Source organism: Meles meles, chromosome 1 (genome assembly GCF_922984935.1).
Source record: "Meles meles chromosome 1, mMelMel3.1 paternal haplotype, whole genome shotgun sequence".
NCBI lineage: Eukaryota > Metazoa > Chordata > Mammalia > Carnivora > Mustelidae > Meles > Meles meles.
Genome location: NC_060066.1, coordinates 172,729,045 through 172,751,520, shown reverse-complemented (window position 1 = coordinate 172,751,520; position 22,476 = coordinate 172,729,045). Strand labels below are relative to the sequence as shown.

The 22,476-nt window shown below is 54.1% G+C and overlaps 1 protein-coding gene across 1 annotated transcript; it reads right to left on the bottom strand.

Moving 5' to 3' along the window:
* Window positions 1-296: 296 nt before the first annotated feature.
* Window positions 297-20,789, bottom strand: TTC22 (tetratricopeptide repeat domain 22). Its single transcript, XM_046015069.1, has 7 exons — window positions 20,078-20,789; window positions 7,053-7,108; window positions 6,740-6,855; window positions 6,335-6,453; window positions 4,685-4,846; window positions 2,925-3,077; window positions 297-2,394 (listed from the first exon to the last, which is right to left on the bottom strand). The coding sequence occupies exons 1-7, from the start codon at window positions 20,642-20,644 to the stop codon at window positions 1,858-1,860; spliced, it is 1,710 nt and encodes a 569-aa protein (XP_045871025.1). The 5' UTR covers window positions 20,645-20,789; the 3' UTR covers window positions 297-1,857.
* Window positions 20,790-22,476: the final 1,687 nt, after the last annotated feature.

The window sequence follows — 22,476 nt, the reverse complement described above, 5'->3', positions numbered from 1 at the left end:
ATGCAGAGACCCCTGAAAGAAACTCTAGTGTGTGTATGTTGGTTAATTATACAATTAGTTATGGATGAGATTGTCAGAAAGAGTTTACCGGAAAGGTTCAACAGGAGTAGGAGGCAATGGAAGGAGAAATACACAAACTGGCGGACAGGTAAAGTAAGGCAAAGCAGCACACTGGGGAGCCTGGGGACATAGACAAACTTCACCAGCTTCCCAATTTTGCCAGCAAACTGCCTTGAATCCAGTTTGTGTGGGGAAGCAGGAGGAGAAAGAGTTGCTTTTCTGGCCTAGGAAAGGGTACAGGTCACAGTTGTGGGGTCTGAAGGATGTGGGGGAGGAGCGGATAGGGCTGTGAAGTCAGCTGCTGCACTCTGCTGCAGTGGGGGTAAGAGGAAGGAAGGAGGGAGAGGTCACCACCCACAGCAGTGAGCCATGGTGAGCCATGAGATGGAATTTGGGGGCTTTGGGGTGGTCTCACTGCCCAGACTTCACAGATTTCACTTTTTTTGTTAGAGCATTATCCTGATGGATATCAGTGTGTCCCACATGTTGGGTGACACAAAAACCCTTAACATATAAACCTTAATGCTTTAGCATTAATCAGTTTATTAATATTTTTCCAAACCTGCGAAATGCTGACAGTAAGTCTGAAGTATAGGGGTGGGAGGCTGGGTGGTGGGACTTTGGACAAGCCATCCCCTTCTAGGAAGTCTCATGGTTCTCATCTAACAGGACTGGAGTGCATGATCTCTAAGGACTGCACTTCTCAGTCTGTTCTCCATCTGTCACTGGAGACATGAGAAGCAATGCAGGGGTGCTGGCCTTTCCCTGGTAAAGTTTGAGGGTCAGGGATAGGAGGAAAGCAATGGGTATTAACTCTCCAAAGGGAAAAAAAATGAAAAGTCATAAACCATTATGGGGGTCCTGCCATCACAGGTATGAAAAACCAGCATTCCCAGAGTCTGGCAAGATCTTCATCTGGAATCTTAGGTTAAATTGGCTCTTGTAGGTACGGCTGCAAGAATCCAGCTTGGTGTTTCTAAGATTTATTGGCGATTAGAGCCTAAGTCTTTGACAATAAAGTTCCACATCTAAGACTCTATGACTACGACTTCACGAGTATAAAATTCCAAGACTTTCTTCACTCTTTTGTGGACGGTTCACGACCGGGTGCAGGTAGCACTTGCTGATGGGTGGGGAGTGGGACCCTGGGTTCTCCTAAGAACGGAGAAATGAAGCAAAAATTCTACTGGATGGGCTTTAGGTCAGGGACTTTGGGGGCCTTTCAGACCAAGCCAGCCAAAGATGAGGGCTGCTGGAAGACCGCTAGGCAGGTAGGCAAAAGGCGTGCGCAGCCACGTGTAGGCTGTCTTGCCCTACCTGCTCACCGTTCAGCTTTTCCCCTCTGCTCTGGAATGGCTTTTCTAGCTGTGGGACCTGGAGACCCACTCCAATCAATTCATGTAAAGGCGGCTTTTTATAAGCGTAGAATGTGGCTCATGGCAATCCCAAGACAGGATCTCAGGCCTCAAGGATTGCGCACCTGGACTAAAAAGCCGCCAAAACGGAGACAGTTACCTTCTGTATCTTGCATCCATCTTACTTTTTCTGTGTATTTGTACAATTCAGTGCTTCATATGGCAGCTTCCCAGTGGCCTCTCGCGTCTGCCCCAACCTTCCCTGGTCGCCTTAATCATGCCTTTGTAGCTCCGTGGGCCTGCCAGCCGGCCCTCGCCCGATCCCAACATCCCAATTCCCGGAAGAGGATCTAATTGGCTCTGCGCAACACCCAGCCTATAGCAGGGCAGGTCCGTTTTGAGCGCCCAGTCAGCTGTAGGTGGGGCGGGGCTTCGCCGCCCTTTAGAGGGAGAAGGCGCGGCGGCCCCGGGGTCCACTCCCGACGTCGCCGTCCTGCTCCATGGTCTCGAAGAGCAGCCGCACCAGCGCCGGCCGTCCCTGGGCCACCAAGGCCCGGGCCAGCCCCAGCACCTCTTCCGTGTGGCCGCGCCACACGCGCTGCAGCTCCAGGCGCAAGCGCGCCGCGGGGTACTTGCCCTGGGCGCGGCGCAGCCACGCATCCACGTCGCGGCCCAGCTCGGCGTCGCTCAGCTGCGCCTGCGTCCACTGCGCCAGCAGCGCCTCGAGCAGGCAGCCGAAGCCCTCGGTGTGGCAGGAGCCCGCGTCGTCCAGCTCCACGGCGCGCTTGAAGCAGGCCGCCGCGTTGGCCTCCTCGCCTTTGATGCGCAGGCACTTGCCGCGCAGCAGCTGCAGCTCGGGCAGCGTGGCGCCCAGCTCTGACTCGCCGGCCTTGGCCAGGAAGACCAGCGCCTGGTTCAGCGCCGCCTCGTCCACCGCCAGCAGCTCCTGCATGGCGTCCACACCCATGTAGTAGTAGACCTGGGCGGGGAGTTGGGCGGGGAGCCGTGAGCCTTTCATACTTAATTTCAAAAAAAAATTCCACTTGTACTTTCCAAAACAATTCCCACCCTCCCTCCGACAGTTCTCGGCAAATGTTGGTCCTGCCATGGGAAAAGGAGAAGACATAGCGGTTCCAGTGCCAGCCTTAACAATCTTGGCCATATAATCTTGAGCTAGGTACTCTCTGGGCCTCAGTCTTATCGCAGGTAAAATTATGATATTGTCACCTCCTGGTAATCATTCCTTGTGCTCAGAAGGCCCTTTTGAACAAAGACTAATAGCCCTCACTTCCTGAGTGCTTTAGAAAGAGCCTGGCCCTGTTTTAAATGCTGTATGTGCATTTTCTCCTATAATCCTCGCCATGGCTATAGGGGGTGGGCAGGGTATCAGGTGGTGGGGGGCGGACAGCTGTATTTCTCTCTGTGTCCTCAGTGCCCACGCCTGCCTTGGTAGAGAGTAAATGGGTTTTTAGTAAGCCATTGGGTACTCAAGCCAAGAGGCTGCCTTACCTGGCCGATGTCCAGGTAGGTGTTGAGGCTTGGGCACACCTTGACCACTTCCTCCAGGTCGGCCTTGGCACAGGACAGGTGGTGCCTGTCAGGCATGCCCCCAAGCCCCATCTTGGCTCGCTCCAGGTCGTGAAGGTAGGCTCTGAGGTGGATCTGCCGTAGAGAGTTAGTTCAGGGTTGATGCTCCAAGCAAGGCCTTCTGCCCTCCCTTCTACCCTAAATGACGCCGGTCTTTTTCTCCGCAGCAACTCAGGGAAGTTCTGTGGTGCAGAAGGCCCCTGAGCCTGGGACCTCAGAGTCCTAGGTCCTAGATCTGTACCAGCTGTGCTAATGACACCTTTTCTGGGCCTTAGTTTTCCTGTCTGTATAATGAGGGGGTTGGATGAAGTTAAGAGCCCCTCATTCATTTAGCAAATATGTATTGAGTGCCTGACACATGCCAGGCCCGGTGCTAGATACTGGGCATGTAGTGGTGACAAGTGGCTATGAAAAAAATAAACAGGGTGGTGGGCTAGAGGGGACTGAGGGAGGGGGCTATTCTAGATAGGATGGCAGCACCGATTTTGTGAGAGTCCACATAAGCAATTTGGAAGGAATGGAAGGTGGCCCTAACATACAAGCATCAAATTACAAATGATTCCAGACTCTTAACTTCATCCCCACCCCTCCTTTCTCCCCATACTTGGAGCATTAAAAAAAATCAGAGGTTCAGAAGGGGAGGCATGAGAAGGAGGAAATAGGTAAAAGGGGTCATTGTTGCCGAAGGTCTTAATGCTCTATAGCCAACTGGGTGGGCTCTGGTTCCAAGAGAGCATCATAAGGTGGGGGAGGAGGGAGCTCTGGCTTTGGAGCCAGTTGGACTTGGGGGAATTCAGCCCCTCTCTGCTCCCCTTAATAGCATGTGATCTGGGAGGATGCTGTTCAACCTCTGTGAGCCTTATTTTCCACATTTGAAAAATTAGTACGCTGCTCTCTTCCTTGGAGAGTGCCCATGATGATTGAGAGAACATACTCTAGCCAAGGTCTAGCCTATGGTAGGTGCTCAGTTCATGCACTCGTTCATTCCACAAATACTGATCGAGAGCCCGTTATGTGCTAGCACTGTTCCAGGCACCCAGGATGCAATAGAGAGCAAATTGACAACATCCCCTGCCCCCATGGAGTATATATTTTAGTGTGGGAGAGAGAAAGACAATATGCATGGTAAATGAATAGTATGTTGGGGAGTAATAAGCACTAAGAAGAAAAAGTAAACCAAGAAAAGAGGACATAAAATGTTGGTGAGAGGTTGACATTTTTGGTAAGATGGTGCTAGAAGCTTCCTTTCTTCAAGACCTCCAGGAATCGAGGAAGGAAGCCCATCAGGGAGAAGAGCATTCCAGCCAGAAGTCATGACCCATACCTTACAGTTCAGGGAATGGAGTTTTAGAGAAGTGACTTGTCCCCAGTCCCAGAGTTATAGCTTGAGGGGCCAGATCTCAACCAAGGTCAGTCAGCCTGTACAGAGTGCTGACCGAGTAGAGGCTGGAGGTCATTGACTAGGTGGTTGTAGTGGGGTTCCTGTGGCAGGTGGGAGTCTCCTTCATTCTTTCACTCAACAACCTTACAGAACACAAACCTTGTGTCTTGACTCCTAAGCTCCCTTCCGCCGGGAAGGCTCGCTCTGTGACATTTGGGCTCTGGCAACACAGTCTTAACCCCTGGCCCTTGTTCTCTGATTCCTGGTGGCAGGGCAAGGCGGAGCCTGCAGGCTGACTCACCTTGGCCCTAGTGCAGTATGCCTGCCAGTTGAGCTCCGGATCTCGTAGGCTATCCAGAGCCATGTTGCAGGTTCCAATGGCCATATCCTGCTTTCCTAGGAAGTGGAAGATTTTGGCCAGGCGATTCAGGATGGTGGGGTGGTCCTTGGCTATCTCAATGGCCTAGGGAAGGGAGAAAGGGTAAGAGCAAACTATTTGGGTTATTTGCCTGACCTGTAGGTCTCCATCTCTGGATAGGGCCATGTCACTGCAGTGTTCTGATTCCCTAAATCCACCTGCCAGTAAGGTTGGACATACCATGGAACCCAACACTTCAGGGTACAACTCACTGGCACTCAACTCCCAGGAGCCCAACTTCCATGCTCTGTCATGTTCATGTGTCCTGTCCAGTGAATCCCTCCATATCCCAGGTAAACGTCTCTTCCTCAGACACATCCAGTGTATGCTCCCCCAGTTTCCCAGGGCTGTTGGAAGGAGGGTCAGAATCAGCCTTTTACCTCCCCCTTACTTCTATAGCAGTGTTTCTATCAGGGCCGTAGCACCTCCTCTCTCTACTGTTACTGACCGCTGCCTGTCCTGTGTGTTTCTGCCTCTGGGATAGTGAACTCCTGCAGGGACTCATCTCTGTGCCAGAGCATGGGATAGGATCTCAAGGAAGGGTGAAGGCATCGTGTTTGTTAAATTAGACACAACTCTCAGAATCCTCATGAACCAGCGCTTCTATTCTGTTTTAAGATCTCTCATCAAGGGGCGCCTGGGTGGCTCAGTGGGTTAAGCCTCTGCCTTCCGCTCAGGTCATGATCTCAGGGTCCTGGGATCGAGTCCCACATCCGGCTCTCTGCTCTGCAGGGAGCCTGCTTCCTCCTCTCTCTCTCTGCCTGCCTCTCTGCCTACTTGTGATCTCTGTCTGTCAAATAAATAAATAAAATCTTTAAAAAAAAAAATCTCTCATCAAGGACCTGCTCATTAATCTACCCACCAGCAAACATGAGGGATGGGCCCCACACAGGGCACTGTGCTGAGTGCACAGGTCAGTGGATATGACAGGGTGCCTGGCCTTCAGAAAAGACTTCAAAACTGAGCTAAGTGTGGGAACTACCACATAAGCAAGGTGCCCAAGAACAAGGCTTGAACAGCACTTTACAGTTTACAGTGAACTCTTTCAAGCACTACTTCCTCTGAGTCTCTCAGTGACCTAGAAGGTAGACGACATCATTAACACATAATGTGGTTCAGAGATGGAAGTGACTTGCATAGGGTCCCATGGCACATGGGCAGTGCTGGCATGAGAGCCCAGCTAAGCCCATCTACTTTCCACTATGTCACTGGGGGTGGGGAGGGACAGTGAGAACCATGGCCTGAAAGGGAGAAGTCTGGGTATATGAGACATGGTGAAGAGTTTAGAAGACGGCTGGAGAAGCAGGCTTGGGGACTGGGTGTGGAGAGTGTCTGATTCTTTAGCAAAGAGGAACGATGACAAATATCACTGTTGTTTTAAATGAAGAGAGGAGGGAGAGCCAGGTCACACACTTGGGGCATGGAGGTGGGACACCACCCAGAGAAGCAGCGGGTTCCAGGAGCAGAGGCTGGGGAATCACGCTCCATCCCAGTTTGGAGAGTTTGGAGAGTGGGTGTGGCCAGGGGACATACCTTGCCAAAGCAGTCCAGGGGGTCCGTTCCCGAGTACCCGCAGTCGTGGACACCCATGGGGGTGGTGGAGAAGGTGTCCTTCCTCTCCAGCAGCATCCCGAGGTAGCACCAGGCTAGAGCTGGGGGTGAAGTGTGGGAGAGGGTGTCTAGGAAGCAGCGGGGTGGAGAAAGGGAGGGGGCCTACGAAGAGGAAGGGTCCGTGGCATGAAATCACTGAGCAAGGTGCAAGGTGCCTGAGTTCAGTGGGAAGGTGCCTGCATTCTGTGAGATGAATGAGTATATGGGACAGAGGGTGAGAGAGAGAGAGACAGGATGTCCCAAAAAGGAAGACGATGCTAGAGATGGGGACAATGACAGTGACAGGCAAGGCAGATGACAGGTAAAGGGGGAGCCAGGAAGCCCTACCTTGGTGGTGGGGGTCCGAGGACTTGAGCACTTGCCGGAGCAGGGTCAGGGTGCGGTTGAAGGAGGGCAGCCTCTTCTGCTCCTCGCTGCCCAGTTCCAGGAAAATGCCATCTAGCCTGTGGCCAAGAAGGGGATGTGGGTGGCTGGCACCCATCCCAGCTGTCCCTAGGGTGCTGTGAGCATTCCCCAGGCCAGTGGCATGGAGGGGAACTTGGGGAGCCCTTGCCATGGAAATGGACTCAGCCACCTCTTCCCCGGATCCCAGGCCACACCTCACCCTCCCGCTGTCCAGTCCCAGGCTCCCCAGCCTGACCTGATGAAGAGCGTTGTCATGGTGAAGTACCAGCCCCTTTTCTCCTCCGTGGGGATCTAGGAAAGCAGAGGATGGCCCGTGGTGCTGTTACTGAGGCCCGCAGGCCATTGTCCACAGATTCCCACACTTGCCCCGAACCCCAAGAAGCAGCAAGTACACCTCTGTTGTGGTCCCGGATCTGCCACTGATGGCCGGGTAACCTGGGGCCAATCACCTCACTTCTCTGACTGCACAGGGTTCAACGAGATAAACCGTGTGAATGCCCTCCGTAAAGTGTCCATCACGGGGCAGGAGGGGAATACACTTCTGCCCTCCATCTTGTTTTCCAAGCTAAGCTCCCCTCTCCCTGGGTCCCCATCCTGTGCCCTGGGATCCCCCCCCATTCTAGTGCCCGCCTGTCACTGGTCACCTTCTCTCTCCCTCACTGTCCACTGACTTCTCCCCCCTTTGGCGCCACCCCTCAGCTTCCTTCCTTCCCGAGAAAGCCCTTTTGGGCTAATTGATGGAGTTCAGCCGCAGCCCAGGACCCCCCTGAACGGTTTTCCCACTGTTATTCTTGCCAACCTCGCCAGGCATTTAGACTGACTTGGGCACCAGATAAAATATTTATGCTGTTATTTATGGGAGTAGCTGCTGCTGCCTCAGGAAGGAATTTTAATGAAAACCAATAAAACCCCTAGTGCATATCGGCAGCTCTGTTTCGGGCTCTGGTCCCTCCCTCCACATTCATCTCCTGGCATGGATCTCCAGGCTGGATTCTGCACTCATCGCCCCCCGCCCACCACAGCCTCCTTAGCTCAGGACCTCATCATTCCTCCACCCCTACTCCCAGCACCTGGGTGAATGCATTCCAGCCAGCATTCCTGGGCATCTGTGGTGTGAGGCCCTGTGCTGAGTGCTGTAGGGACGCGGCACTGAATTGGACCTGCACCCTGGTCCAAATGGGATCGCAATATAAAAACAGGTCCAGGCATAAATAATAGAGCTTGACTGGGTGACCATCATGTGCGAGGATTCCGACACCCACCCTCTCAATCTCTCAACAACTTATTGGGTAGGTATCATCTGCCTTTTACAGATGAACATATTGAAGCTCAGAGAGGTTAAGGGACTTGCCCAAGGTCATACAGCACATAAGTGTCAGAGCTGGAACTTGAACTCCCTTTGTAAGGGTCCAAAGCCCAATGCTCTGCTTACTACACCAGGTTTCCTGTAATACTAGTAAGAGGCCAAGTCTGAATAAGGCCATGAGAGAGATGTGGAAAGATGCACTAGGATGGGGAGGCCACTCGCAGCCAAAAGACTCTAAGAAGGTCTTGCAGAGGAAGGTCCTGCTGTCAGGTGAGTCTTGAAGAGCAGTGGTATTTCAGAGGGTGGGGTGGGGGCCAAGGGCATTCCAGATGGAGGGCTTAGTGTGGAGACATGGGGCGCACCTGGTGAGCATTGAGCATGGAATGTGTGAGTGGGGCGTGGCGGGGAGCAAATGTCCGCAAGTTATACTGCAGGTAGTCTGGGGAGACTGTGGATGAGCTTGGAGGGAGAAGAGAGAAAGGGGGTCCTGTGAGTCCAGTCCTACTGAGAGGTGTGACTGGCCATCGAGGCAGGGTCTTGACCCAGGTCTCAGGCCAGAGCCCCCAAAGGAGTCCCCACTAATCACATTTCTTAGCCACTATTCACCCAGTACCATCTCTATTTGGCCTGGGCACCAATGGGGACAGGAAAGGAAAGGCCGGTCCCACCTTTAGGAGCTCCCAGTCTGGGGTGAAAGCCTGATCATATCACAGTGTGAGCAGAAGGAAAGCCAGGGGTTATGGGAGGAAGTACCCTGCACGATACAGGAGTGCCCACAGAGCTTCTAGAGGAGGGCTTGCTGGAGCAGGCTTCTCCGGGACAAGGAGGAACCATCCAGGTGGACACCATGAGAGAAGAGAGCAGATGGAGGAACATCGTGTGCCTAAGCTCATTTGGAGGTGAGGGAGCATGGGTGTTGTAAGGGGTGGGAGAATGAGCCAGCGGGGGACATCAGGAGGGGCCCCTGAGTGCCTGGCTCAGGCCTGGGGATTCTTGTGCAGGCACTGGGAAGCCATAGAAAGGGCAGTTCCCAGATCCAGTGTGTTTTACATTCACACCACCTTGGACAGTCCTCCTGTCACATAGGTGGGAAGATGCGCATGGGGCTTTGGCTGGGGACAGGGCTGTCCCGAGTGGAGGGCGGCAGTTGCCAATGGCATCCTCAAGGGTTCAGTGGGGAACATTTGCTAAAGCAAAAGCCGAGGAGGGGCTGCTGGATAACGGTGCCTGTTCTACCTACACGGCACCTGGGACATAGGAAGGGGGACTCAGAGTCATGAGGCCACTACCGTGGGCCACACTGGCCAAAGGCCGGGACGTAATGTCAGTGTGTGATCCTGTGAAAGACTGAAGCCCAAGTGCCTCAGGCTTCCTGGCTGTCTAGAGGGATGATCTCGTGACCTCTGGCCACATGCCCAATTTGAGGTTGGCCAAACTGAGTCCTGGTGGGGAGAAACGGAACCTGCTGCCTTGTTCAGCCTTCTGATAAGGAGGTATGGCCATGAGTGCGAGCAGAGACTCAGGCGGCCAACAGTCCTGGCCATGTGAGGCGGGTGACCCCGGACAGATGAGTTACCTCTAGGAGGCTGTGTCCTTGTCTGCAAAGGGGTATAATAATATGGAGCTCGCAGGCATTGTGAGGGCAGTGTCCAGCCCAGAGTACATGCTCCTTAAGTGTTGGACCCCTTTCTCCTGGCTTGGGTTAGAGCTGAGCAGGCTTGGGGGAGTCCAGGAGGCTGCGCTGTCCATTGGGCTCATTTCAGATCCCTCTGGGGCAATGATCTCTCAGGATCCCAGAGGGGTCCTGGCTCACCCTACTCACCACTGCACCCACCACCCGTCCACTGTGCTACTAGGGCCTCGGATTCCCTGTGGGGGTCCCATGCACCTTTCTCCCCTTCACAGACCCCAGTGTTGGAGAGTCACGTGGTATCCTCAGGGCTCTCCCTGTTCCTCTCATTTGGCATTTAAGCCACAAGAAAGTAAGTTATGTGCCCAAATCACAGCTAGTACCAGACAATGCTGACACCCCAATCATGCTTTCATCATCCTAGCCCCAAGCCTTGTCCTCAGCACTGTTTCCTTGATCACTCTCATTCTCCCTCTGAGGACACCAAGACCACAGAGGTGAAGCAACTTACCCAGTAACATGCTAGTTAGTATCAGGGCTAAGAACCCATTGGTATCCTTCAGTAATTCAAGAGCCTGGTTGTGGTTTGCACTACGAAGGCAATACTACCACCTGGTGGCGATATGCCTGAATTGCAGGGGTAACTCCAGTCTCCTGGTTCCCTTCAACTTGAAAGCTAAGACAGATTTTCAGAAAAGTAGCTAGCTGAGTGACCTCTCTGTGACAAATCCCAAACGTAGTCCCTCCTCAGATTCTGCCAAAGAGTGACATTTGCAGGAGGGCTTATAGGGTTGCAGATTCGGACTGGAGTGAGTGGCCCAAACACTCTAGCCTGAGGCCTCTCCTGCCATGAGCTTTAATCTCTAACCCCATGATGAAGCTGGTGGGCGCCATGCCCTCTGCCATACGCTCCTGGCTGGAAAATGGGCTGTCTCTTTAAAAATCCTTCCGGTTGTAACTAAATAAGCAGCTGAGGCTGTTACCAGGGGCAACCTGGCAAGCTACAGTGCGTTAAATTAAATTAAACAGGCCTCTGGTTCCCTTCTTCCCTCCTAGAGAAGGGAGGGGCTGTTCCACCTCTCTCCTAGAGAATAAAATTGCCCTGAAACCTCTTAGAGCTGCAAGGCTCTCACTTTCAGAGTTGATAGCTTCCAGAGGCAAGGTGGTGGAGGCAGCCTGGGAGGCCTGGAGAGGGCTTCTAACAGTGAAGGAGTGTTTCCCAAGGGGCTGCTGGGTGTGGGCTCTCGGCAGCACACCACCCTTTCTCTTGTTGGGTCCTTCATAACCCTTCGAACTGGGGATTCCGGGGTCTGGAGAGGGAGCCTGCCCAGGCTGCAGGCTGGAAGGGGTCTCACATTAGGTCACCACTCCATGGCAGATCAGGGGGAGGGAGCTGGGCAAGGCCCAGGCACCAGCGCTGACCTTCAAGTGAAGTCCTCAGACCCTGGGACTCACTAAGTAAGGCACAGCCCTCAGGCAAGGGGTTCTCAGGACATTTCTCTGCTCCCCGGGGCCCGCGCTGTTATCTCTCTCATTTGAGAGAGCGGGAAGGCTTGAAGAGGCAGAGGCTTGCCCACTTAATCTGACATTTCAGGCCAGGTTTCTCTGACTTCAAGTTTGTGTTCTTCCCACAACATCCAGCTGCAAGGATTTGCACAGCGTTTACCCTTTACAGAGTGGATGCACACAGATGCCATTTGGTCCCCAGACCATCCTGTGTAGAATGTAAAGTTACTCTCTTAGCACAGATGGGAAAACGGAGATGAGACCATGTCCGGGCCAGTGTAAGCCCAGACTGAAACCTGGAAATGGTGCTTTTGTCGCTATACTGATAGTAGCAAATTTTACTGAGCACGTACTATGCATCAGGCTCATAGTTTACATGTGTGAACCCATTCAACCCCCCAGGTTAGCTATGAGGTCATGACTCTGATTTTCCTGGTTTTACAGAAGAGACGAGTGTGTCCCAGAGTGGCATAGCTGGAAGGCAGCAGAGCGGGGACCCCAACAGCCCCACCCCAGAGCCCCTGGCCCTAATGACTTGACTAGTGGTTCTCCACGTGTGGCCCCTGGCCACCAGCACCAGATCCTCAGTGTAGGACACTGTGGGGAGCCGGTGGGTGGATTTCCTTTTCACATGAGCCAAAGGATCAGAACTGTGATCCTCAGAAAAGCCTGAAGACCCAGGTTCCTACAGATGTGTGGGTAAGCGACAAACGTAGGTGGTCTGGCAGAACAGGCAAAGACGAGGGTCAGGATGAGCCCTTACAGGGTAGGCTTGTGTTAACCTGGTGGGTACAGGGGTGGATCTTGACTCATCCACTTACTTCAAAAGGTGTCCCCTGAAGAAGGAAATGCTGTAGGGCTTGGCTCTTTTCAAGAATTTCAGGAGAAGATCTTTTAGTATACCAATGAGCGATGAATTTTTATGCATCTGTACAGGCTATAGAGAGACCTTGCTGGAAAATAATTGCCTTGCAATTTGAATGTTGCTCCTGATGATGTTGTACCCTCCATTTCTGATTCCTGAGAGCGGAACAGTTCTCCTTCGGGAGAGGGAGGATTTGAAGGAGCAAAGAACATGAACTCTTCATTGGGCGTTTCAGCACCTCCGGGGAATGGATCCTCCCAGCGGCCTGAGAAGGTGAAATGTACCTGCCTCCTTTCCTGGGTGAGGAAACAGCCCAATAAAAAAAAAAAAAAAAAAAAAAAAAAAGCCACCACCCCACCTCATAGCCCTGGGTGGGAGTGCCAGGATTCAAGTTCACATCTGCTTCCCTCCAACGCTCCTGTTCTTTCCACCTCATCACGCTGACCCTGTGAGGGCTGATGCTGCAGAAATCAAAGTCACGAGGTGGCAGGCCTCGGGAGTACGTTCTTCCTGCACAACTGGAATGTCCTCTGTGATGACACGCAGCAGCCTCCCTGCTCTGCACACCGCCCTCACCCCACCTGTGGGCCGTGCACCAGAAAGGGCAGGGTTTTCCCTCCCCTCACCCAGTTCCTGTCACAGGGGTTGCAGAGATAAACAGGGATGGGATTGCCCATTCCTGCCTCTGCCTCCCCCGGGGCTCCTGGAAAGGCCCCCAGCCCAGTCTGGGCCTCAGTTTCTGCATCCACAAATGGGATGATGCCACTTGGCCCTCCTGTGTCACAGGCAGGTTGATGGGGGCAGTCAAGGTGACCGGTGGGAGGGGTTTGAAGGGGCGGCGCTGTGCCATGGTAGTAAGCCACTATGCCTCCCTGTCCTGGCTTCTCTGGATGGTCTTCATGGAATTTAAGATTTGAGCAGACTGCCCACAGCTTCCCATTCTCACTGCCCTTCTTGTCCTGGGTCTGTCATGTCACCGAGGCGAGTCATCTTTCCCTTGCTCTGGTTGCCTAGACTTGCAGGACTATATGGAGCCACTTCTTTATCCCACTGTCCTTAGGGAAGAGGGACCCTTTCTAGTCCTGGGTCCAAACCCAGCCCTGGAACCAGTAGAGATGGGTGGGTCTGAAGAAGTCTCTTGCCTTTTGCAGTAATAACGGCGATGCCCAAATGTTCTCAGTTCCTCCCATGCGGCTGTGCTGTGTGTACCCTTAACATTCTTTCCTCCTATGAAAGAGGTGGCTGGGCCAGGTGAGGCTAAAGGCAGGCTGGACTCTGGGATCCTACATCAATGAGGAGGGGAAACCCAGTTCTCAAAGTTGCTAGGTACACAGGGAGAGAAGCCAGCCTCAAACTCAGAAATGTGAGTGGTTCCAAGTGCTCAGAAGGCTGGAGCCAGAGCCCAGGAAAACTGTCCCCCAGCCTGGGCTTTAAGTCCAAGAGACCTGAGTTCAGTTCCCGCCAGTCACTCCTGGCTGTGTGCCCTTGGGCAAGTCACTACTCCTCTCTAGCCTCAGTTTGCTCATCGGTAGAATGGGCTAATACCGGTTCTGGTTTCCCAGCATTTCTGAGAGGACCCAATGAGATCATCTATGAAAAGTACATGAGTGCACAGTACCTAGCTCACTGTCCAGGGTTATCCATCTCTTTTTTCTCACTGAACAATAAAATCATTCAGATTTGTGGATCCCCGTGCGTATGGCTCTTTGCAAGCACTATGGGAGGTGAAACCCTGCCACGATCTCCAACCCTTCAGTCCTCAAGATACTGTCCCCCATGTTCCCCAAGCTGTGGTTTCCCAGGAGGTTCATTTCTTCCCCCACTTCTCTGCTTCTTAAAGTCCTTCCTGTCCCTGAGTCACTCTGGCCACCACCTTAGTCCATTGCTCTCACTTGAGAGGGAGGAAACAGAGACCCAGGGAGGGGAGGGGACTTGCCCACTAACCCACAGTGAGTTGGGGCAGGGCTGAGGCAGGAACCCCATCCTGGCCCCTGACTTGGGAGTGGGGTCCTCCCCAATGCCATTGTTCCCTTCCCAAGACTGGCTGGGGGCTAGGCGAGGGAGACCGCAGGAAGGGCTGGAGGAAACAGAGAGGAGGGTGGGGTCTTTCTGGGAAGGAGAGACCTGGGGCTCCCTTGCATCCTGGCTCCTGGCAGCCCCATCGGGGGATGAGGATGGGAGGCCCGTGACCATCAATATTCCTGGGGCTGTGCCTTCTGTCTGTGAGCACAGTTACACCTCCCCCAAGCCTGTCAGGCAGGCACCACTGTCCCCATTTCACAGACACAGACATTTCACGCAGAGAGGCTAGGCAGCTGGCCCAGGGCACCCTGGACATCGTCAGCAGAGCAGGGATCCTCTCCAGGTTGTGGACTCCCACGCGGACCCCCTGACCACACTCACACCAGTGCATCTGCCCTGCACCGTGCACACCGCAACCCCCACCCAGGGCCCTGGGGGTCTCACGGCAGCTGTGGTGCTGGAGGAGACGAGGAGAGGCAGGGAAGGAAGGCTGAGGGAGAGGGGGCCACGTGGGAGGCCGAAACTCTGTAAAGAGGGTAGTTCTTTATTCCCGGCTCTGGAGCTGGCCTTACCCGTGACTGCAGCGGTATAGGGTGTGTGTTTGTGTGTGTGTGTGTGTGTGTGTGTATGCGCGTGCGTGTGCATGCATGCCCACGTGTGCGCAGGGGCCCCTGGGGCTTCCGACCAATGGTACCCTCACTGCCCTCTCTGAGCCTGTCATGTCCTTGGTGTGATGGCAAATCACACTTCTCAACGGGCAGTGTGTCCGTGAGTCTGAACAATGATCAAATGCACTGATGAATATAAAATTCTGAACTCCGGGCCTGGCATCCCTCGTGCTATCCCCCTGCACCGTGAGCAGGGGGAAAGGCCTGCGGGACTGCACGCGTGCGTGGGCATGTGTGTGTCAAGTCACCAGTATCGGGGCAAAGGAGAGACAATCAAACATACCAGAGCTAGCTTGGGACAGGGGTCTTTTTTAGAGAAACAGAGATTCAAATTACCTTATTAAAAAAAAAAATGGGGATTTGAAGACTCAAAGTCCAGTGACTCAGTGAAATGAAATTTAGTAACAGTTACAAAGACCTCTTGGGTGTCCCACCCTATGCTGGACACTGGATGGTGGGGGGCTAGAGAGAGGCCCAGGGCACAGGGAGAAGGCTGGGCCTTGACATAGCCTTCCATGTTCTCTCAGTCCTCGTGGCCACCCAGTGAGATGGGCGTTAGAATCCCATTTTGCAGATGAGGAAACTGAGGCTCTGGGAAGTAAAATGACTTACCTGTACTACCGTGATGGAGAAAGAATTTTAACCCAGTCTGTCTACCTCCAAAACTCCTAACACCCCCCCCCCACCACTTTGAGATTTGTCACCGGGAAATCCCATGACTCTTTGCGTGTGCAAGCCTGCACCTGCGTGAAAGGGGTGATGGCAGGACGACAGAAATGACAGGTAAGAGCAACCTGCCTCCTCACATTGTTGTGACTTGAAGAAAAACAGGAGGGAGAGAAGAGCTGAGAACAGGAGTAACAAACACCCCCTTACACACTCACGCGTGCGTGCATACACACTGAGCTTATTTTTGGGTTACGGGCGGAATAATCAACTGTATAAGGTTTTCTCTGGTCATCTCAGTTAGCAGACGAGCCTGGTTCTCTAGTCCCTCTTCAGCCTTTGACCACCTGGGCTCCTCCCTGCCTGAGACAGTCCCAGCCCCGGGCAGATGGAAAAATCTCTCCTAGCGACAGCGCAGGGTGGGGCCAGACCACGAGCTGCCCACCCCTGGCTGTCCCCCCATGGGTCAGACCCTTTCAGCAGGAGTCCTACCACCTCCTTCCCTGGCCCTGACTCTGACCTGGTCTCTGCTCCCTTCCTTCCCAACTTCTCCCTCCCACACATAGCAACCCACCTCCTGTTGACGGAAGCTTCCTCTGCCCTAAATCTCCAGGACACGGTCTAGTCCGTGCACAAAATCCCTCACCATCCACCATCTGTCTGCACTTAGTGCCCTCCCCCCACCCCCCCGGTTCTCTGACCGCCACAGAAACAGCAAAGGCTTGGTTGTCAGACAGGGTGTGGTGGATTCCACTGCCACTTACTAGCTCTGTGACCCTGGGCTAGTTATTGAGCCCGACTATGCCTCAGTTCCCGCTTCTGTGACACGGGATCAGAAGGTTCTTGTGGGGACTGAGATTGAGTCTGGAAGACATGCACAGAAGACTTTCACAGGTATTATGGTGTGTGAAGGTGCGTGTTGCATGAAGGAAGGCTTCAAGGCGGAGGTGACATCTGAGCGGGGTTTTGAGGGATGGAGTCTACTTTCCAGGCAGGGAGGTATGAGAGAGCACAGCATGTTGGGAGGAGTAGAGGTGGTTTCTGGTTGCTGGGAGGTCAGAAGCAGCTGAAGAGGAGGGCGGGAAGCAGATTTCAGAGACTGAGTCAGCAGTTCCTGGGCCAGCTTGGGCTCTTCCGTGGGAAGCTTCTGGCTGCCCTCTTTCTAAGCCATTCAGCCATTACTAACACCGGCAGGCTCTGCAGGTCCTCACCCCAGGACCTTTACACACACCACGCCCCTGCTGGGAGTGCCCTCACTTGGTTCCTGCCAGTACACTCTGGCTTCTTCCGGAAGCCTCTGTCACTCAGTTATGCTGAAAGGAAGTGTTCCTTCTCTGAAACTCAGTTATTGCCATTCTACCTCCAGAACTTGGACTGCAAACTCCAATATCTAGAGAGCTCAGGCAAGGGTAAATGAAAGAACAAATGTTTGCTCCTCCCTTTGTCCATGAGCTTCTTAATGACAGGGCCTGGCATACAGTAGGTGTCCCATAAATGTTAAGGTGCCAGGCACCTGCCTCTCAGACATGCCCAGGATTTGCCAGCTTATGGGCACTTTCATCCCGTGATTTGATCGGAGGCAGAGATCACTATGGTTAACGTTCATGAAGAAGATGCCAAGACCAGAGATGAAAAGTGACTTGTCCAAAGCCACACCGCAAAAGCATAAGAGAGCTGGGTGATTGAGCCCAAGCCTCCTGCTCTAACGACAATGGAATCATCGTTACCCCAATGTGGCCATTTCTTGAGCATCTACTCTGTGCCAGGTGCTTTGCAGCCATGATCTCTTCCAAGTCTCAGATGAAAAATGGGAGCTCCAAATCCCCAACTTTCTCCTGTGACGCAGGCACTGACCAAGGTCGTGTTGACCAGAGACAGAGCATGGAGTTCGGTGCCGGGCCACTGCCCACCTGAAGCAGTCAGTTCCCTCCCTGAAGCCCTGAGCAGCACTCTGCTTGACATTCCATCCTCTGGGGGTTGTCATGGTGAGGGTAAGCGGGTGCGGAGGTCGGGGTGGGGGGTGGCCCCCACCATGGCTAGGCTGACCAGTGTCAGGGAGAGAGATGCTGGACCCTGTCTGATCCCTAAGCCTAAACCTCTGCCTCCATGCTCACCTCCTCCAGGAAGCCTTCCCCCAGTGAACTCCTTCCTGAGAGCAGGAAGGGGCTTTGTGGACCATCCAGTTCCCCCTCTCTCTGCCTCCATTTCACATAGGGGTAAACCACAGCCCAGAAGGGAAGGCCCAGGAGGCCTCCTGGCTCTTAGCTTAGGGCCCTTTATGCCCTGCTCTGCTGCTGGGACCACAGTCAGTACACACTACACTGTCCATGCCTCCTGCTGATGGCGGCAGGCATTCAGGGCCTCAGGCTCAGGCTTGTAAACAAAAACCTGTGTCCCTATGGGCTCCACGGGATGGTCATAGCTACACTGCCCCCCCCCCCCCCGAGGCAGAGAAGACTCCCTGGGCCTGCCCAGGAGAGGCAGGCGTCGTGTCCTATTTGCTGGCTCTGTGCACACTCTTTTCCTAGTGCTTTCCAGATGTCAGCTCTCTATTATGAAACCTACCAACTAAGAATGCCCTCCTCTGATGGCGGAGGGAGCCCAGGACATGGGGACCATTATTATCCCAATTTTACAGGGAGGGAAATAGAAGCTCCATGGTGCTGAGGATGGGCTGGAGGGCAGAGAGCTTGGGGGAGTTGGGATTTGATCTGGAGCGTCTGACCCGGAGTCTCCCGTTTTAACCTCTACCCTGTGCTACTCTCTTGAACTCAAGTCTGTGCCCTCCAGACGGCATTCCCTGAGGCCTGCACTCCACACTTCCTCTCTGAAGCTGGGAGGGGTTTTGGGTGGAAAAGTCTCCAAGAGAGTGTGCAGCAGGTCTGTGAATGGAGTCCTGTGTGAAGGCTTGTTGTTATCTAATTATCACCAATCTAAGCCATTATAAAACATCATGGTTATCAGCTAAACCCTGCCTTCACGGACAAGTCATGGTATTTCTCTGAACTGTGGTTTCCTTTTCTGTAACAGGAGGAAAACCCCCTCTGTCATCCAATGCAGTTAACCTTTGGGATGGCTCCCAGGGATCCCCATCTCGTGTTCGTGTCCTTGTGCAGTGCATCTCTTTGAGTGTGAGCTAGAACTAGTGACTGACTCCCTTCTAGGGAACAGACCATAGTCAAAGGGACAGGATGTCCACGGGGCAAGGACCTCAGGGGGGCTTCTGGCCAACAGCCAGTGAGGAACTGAAATCCTGCCAACAGCCACATGAGGGAAGTTGGAAGCAGGTGCTCCCCACCAACTGAGCAAGCCTTCAGATGAGAACACAGCCCAGAGGCACCCAGCTCAGCCATGCTTGGATTCTTGGTCCACAAAAACGACAAGGCAATAAATGTTTCCTGTTTTAAGCCAGTAAGTTTCGGAGGGTATCTGTTATGCAGCTATAGGTAACCAATACACCTGGAGTTTTTCTACTCAGTGCCAGGCCCTATTCTGCCCATACAAATATTCAAGATACATTTATTGAGCACCACTGTGTGCCAGGCACTGTGCCTGGTATAGGGTTTGTAGTGATAAACCAGACAGATGTTATCCCCGCTCTCAAAGACCTCAAGGCTGAACTAAGGAGACAGATTTGTGAACGGGCAGGGTGAGCGGTGCTGTGGGAGTCCAGGGCAGGCACCTGACCCACCCTGCAGAAGTTAGGGGATCCTGGAGGAGGGGATGCCTGAGACAAACCCAAGACTGGGGAGAACCTTCCGGTCAAAGATAGAGCAGAAGGGCATCATAGAAAGAGGCCAAGGGAGTGGCAAGGTGAGCTGTAAGGAGACTTGCCCACTGGGGGGACACAGGGAAGCAGGCTGTGGCGAAGCATGGCTGGAAAGGAGTACATGGAGAGAGAAAGCAGAGCAGAAGAGCATGGAGGGTCTCAGGTGCCCACTGGAGAACCTCGGACTTATCTGCCAGGCAGTGGGGAGTTACCAGGGATGTAAGCAGCTAGCATGGCCGATAAGACTGAGCAAGGTGAGGACAAGGCAGAAGGGTCAGGCAGGAGGGCAAGGACCCAGGCAGGATGATGGCAACTACACCAGTCAGGCAGGAAACAATGAGGCTGGGCTGGCAGAGGGAGGCTGGGGAGGAGTGGCTAGATCTTAGAGATATGAGCAGGCCCAATGGACAGGGATTTGACAAGCAGGGATTTCCCCAAGCAGATGGGGGAATGTGGGGTAAGGGGAAGAGAGAGGAGCTAAGAATGCTACCCAAGTTGTGTTGTGGGGTTGGGTGTGTCATTTGCTTGGGCGATGTGCGCAGGCGCATGGGCATGTGCTTGCTGGGAGAATCAAGACGAGAAGGATGAGTTGGCCAACTCAGATTTTGCAGCGTTGCCAGAAAAGAAACTTAGGCAGGCTGTCCCACTAGGAAGCAGGTCTCCGCCCTGGCAGAGAAAAGCTACAGGCCCGTCTGGAAGAGGCGCCCTGGCAGGGTATCCCGGAAGCCAAAGGGCCAGGGTTTGGGGACAGTCTGGGGTGCGGGCACGTCCCTGCAGACACTGGGGGCCATGACGCCAGCCCTCCCGACCTGGGGACGGGTCACCCACCTGCTGCGCGTAGCCCAGCGCCTTGTCGTACAGCGCGATGCCGGCTGCCAGCACCTGCGCTCGCTCCTCCGGGCTGGTGCATCCCACGTCGAAGCCATGCGCATAGCCCTGCTCTGCCAGGCAGCGCGCAGCACGGAGCTGGGGGTCCCTCGCCGCCTCGCGCTCAGCCGCCAGGCCCATGAGGCCAGCCAGACGCCCAGCGCACGCCTCCTCCTCTTCCTCCTGGCCCAGCCGCCCGTACACGTGCGCCAGGTTGGCCCAGGCGTTGAGGTTGCCCGGGTCCTCGCGGGCCACCTCGAGGAAGCGCTCGCGGGCCTCGCCCAGTTCGTCGAGGTAGAAGGCGATGGCGCCTAGGAGGTGGCGCACGGCGGGGCGCTGCGGGGCTGCCGCCAGCTCCAGCTCTTGCTGCAAGCCGTCGCGCTGCAGCTTCAGGTCCCGGGCGCGGAGCGAGGCCGGCGAGCGCGGCTCGAAGTTCAGCTGCATCTCCAGGTGGAAGTGGCCGGGCAGGTAGTCCAGGTCGTTGATGAGGGCGTCCAGGTCCTCGGCCGTGGCCTCCGGCTCCGCCATGGCAGTCCCACCGCTCTCCGGGCTTCGCCCCTGCCCGGGAGGCTGCGGGGGTGCAGTGGCTGAGGCTCCCCCGGGGGAGCCCCGAGCGGAAGGCGAGGGGCAGCGCGAGCGCGCGAAGGCCCAGGGTCCTGCCGCCTCCAGGTCCCGGGGCGCCTCCCTCTGGTGGGAGGGTTTGAGCGTCCGGCCCTGGGAGCGCCCTGTGGGCGTGTCGGGCTTTCGCTGCTCAGCGGCTCTTAGACACCTGCATTGCACAACCAGGTGTGCCCGAAATACAGGTGCGTTGTCAAGTGCAGGGCGCTCAAACCGCGGTGCATGGCGAAAGGCCTGTTTTTACTCTCTCTGCTCCGCTGATGCGGAATCAGGCTTAGGAGGAAAGGACTTGCTCAGGTCACAGAACGCGGGCTGTGCCCAAGCAGCCCGGAACCCAGCTGGCTGAACCCCAGGCCGGGCCTTTCATCCGTGGGCGCTTCTCCACGATCTCTGCGTGTGCTCGCTAGTGACTAGGAGGGTGGGGACTGGCCCTTCCAACTGCCTGAGGAAACCCCCTCACTCTTGCTGCTTCTCCCGTCCTCTCCGAAGTTCCTGGGCTCTCCTTCCTCCGAAGGGAGCCTGCCACTTCTCCTTAGGCTCCTTAGGCCATGATTTATCAGGCTGCCCCACTTAGGATTGCCCTGACTCCTCTTTGCTCTGCAGCTGGCCACTGTGGGAAAAGACTCTGGGGCTCCATGTGCTTGTTCTAATCCTTGTTCTTCATCCCTAATAACCTGTGACGTTCATAATTGTGCATCACTTCATAATTTCACACTTCATGCTTTCCTCATCCGTGACATGAGGGTCACATTCTCTCCCCTAGGGATAGGGTAGTTATTGGGGGTAAACCTGGTAAATGTCACTCTGTGTAACTATCAGCTCCCGCTCCTCCGCCTTGGTTCCCACTCCATCCTGTATATGTACCTGTGGTCCTGCCTGTCTCTGAGGACCGACACTGGTTCCCTCCCTCTAGAAGTCCAGGCTGTGCTCCCTGCTGCAAGGCTGCTCTTTCTCCAGGGCTTGGGCTGTGCAGCAAGTCGGAGCTTCTGAGACCCTCCCACCCTTCATTCCACCTGGGCAGGGCTCCAGACACCCTGTCCCTCCATCTTCCTGACAAATAGGCCAGCGTTTTCAAAAGTGGAAATAGAGCCAATTAGTAAACCTGAGGAAAAAAAGGACTCGAGCAATAAAAAGGTAAATTAAAACTATCACTCTGGTGTTACATGTAATTTTACAATACAAAATTTAATACTTTTTAATAAAAAATTATTGTTATAAATTCCTGGTGATTGTGAGGTGATGCTTGGGCTCTGACCTTCTTGGGGGCATCAGGGACAGATTCCCAGAGTGCTTGGCCTTTCCCCCCTTCTTTTTATTGCGACAACATATACTTAACACAAAACTGACCATTTGAACCATATTTAAGTGTACAGTCAGTTGCATTAAGAATATTCCCATTGTTGGGGCCCCTGGGTGGCTCATTTGGTTAAGCCTCTGCCTTTGGCTCAGGTCATGATCCTGGGGTTCTGGGATCGAGCCCCATATCAGGCTCCCCGCTCAACAGGGAACCTACTTCTCTCTCTCCCTCTGCCCCTCCTTCCTGCTTGCGTGCTTTCTCTGTCTCAAATTAATAAAATCTTAAAAAAAAAAAAAGAATATTTCCATGTGGTGCAGCCATCACCACCATCCATCTCCAGAACCCAAAGTGAAACTCTGTACCCCTTAAACAGTAACCTCCCATTCCTTCCTTCCCCAAGCCACTGGCAACCACCGTTCCACTTTCTGAATTTGAATTTCTCTCT

Excerpts from the sequence above, each read along its gene's own strand:
- TTC22 (XM_046015069.1), bottom strand. The coding sequence starts at position 20,644 with ATGGCGGAGCCGGAGGCCACGGCCGAGGACCTGGACGCCCTCATCAAC. Across the intron at positions 6,454-6,739 it reads CTCGGACCCCCACCACCAAG|CTCTAGCCTGGTGCTACCTC; the intron begins GTAGGGCTTCCT and ends CTTCACCCCCAG. Across the intron at positions 4,847-6,334 it reads CCCTGGACTGCTTTGGCAAG|GCCATTGAGATAGCCAAGGA; the intron begins GTATGTCCCCTG and ends TCCCTTCCCTAG.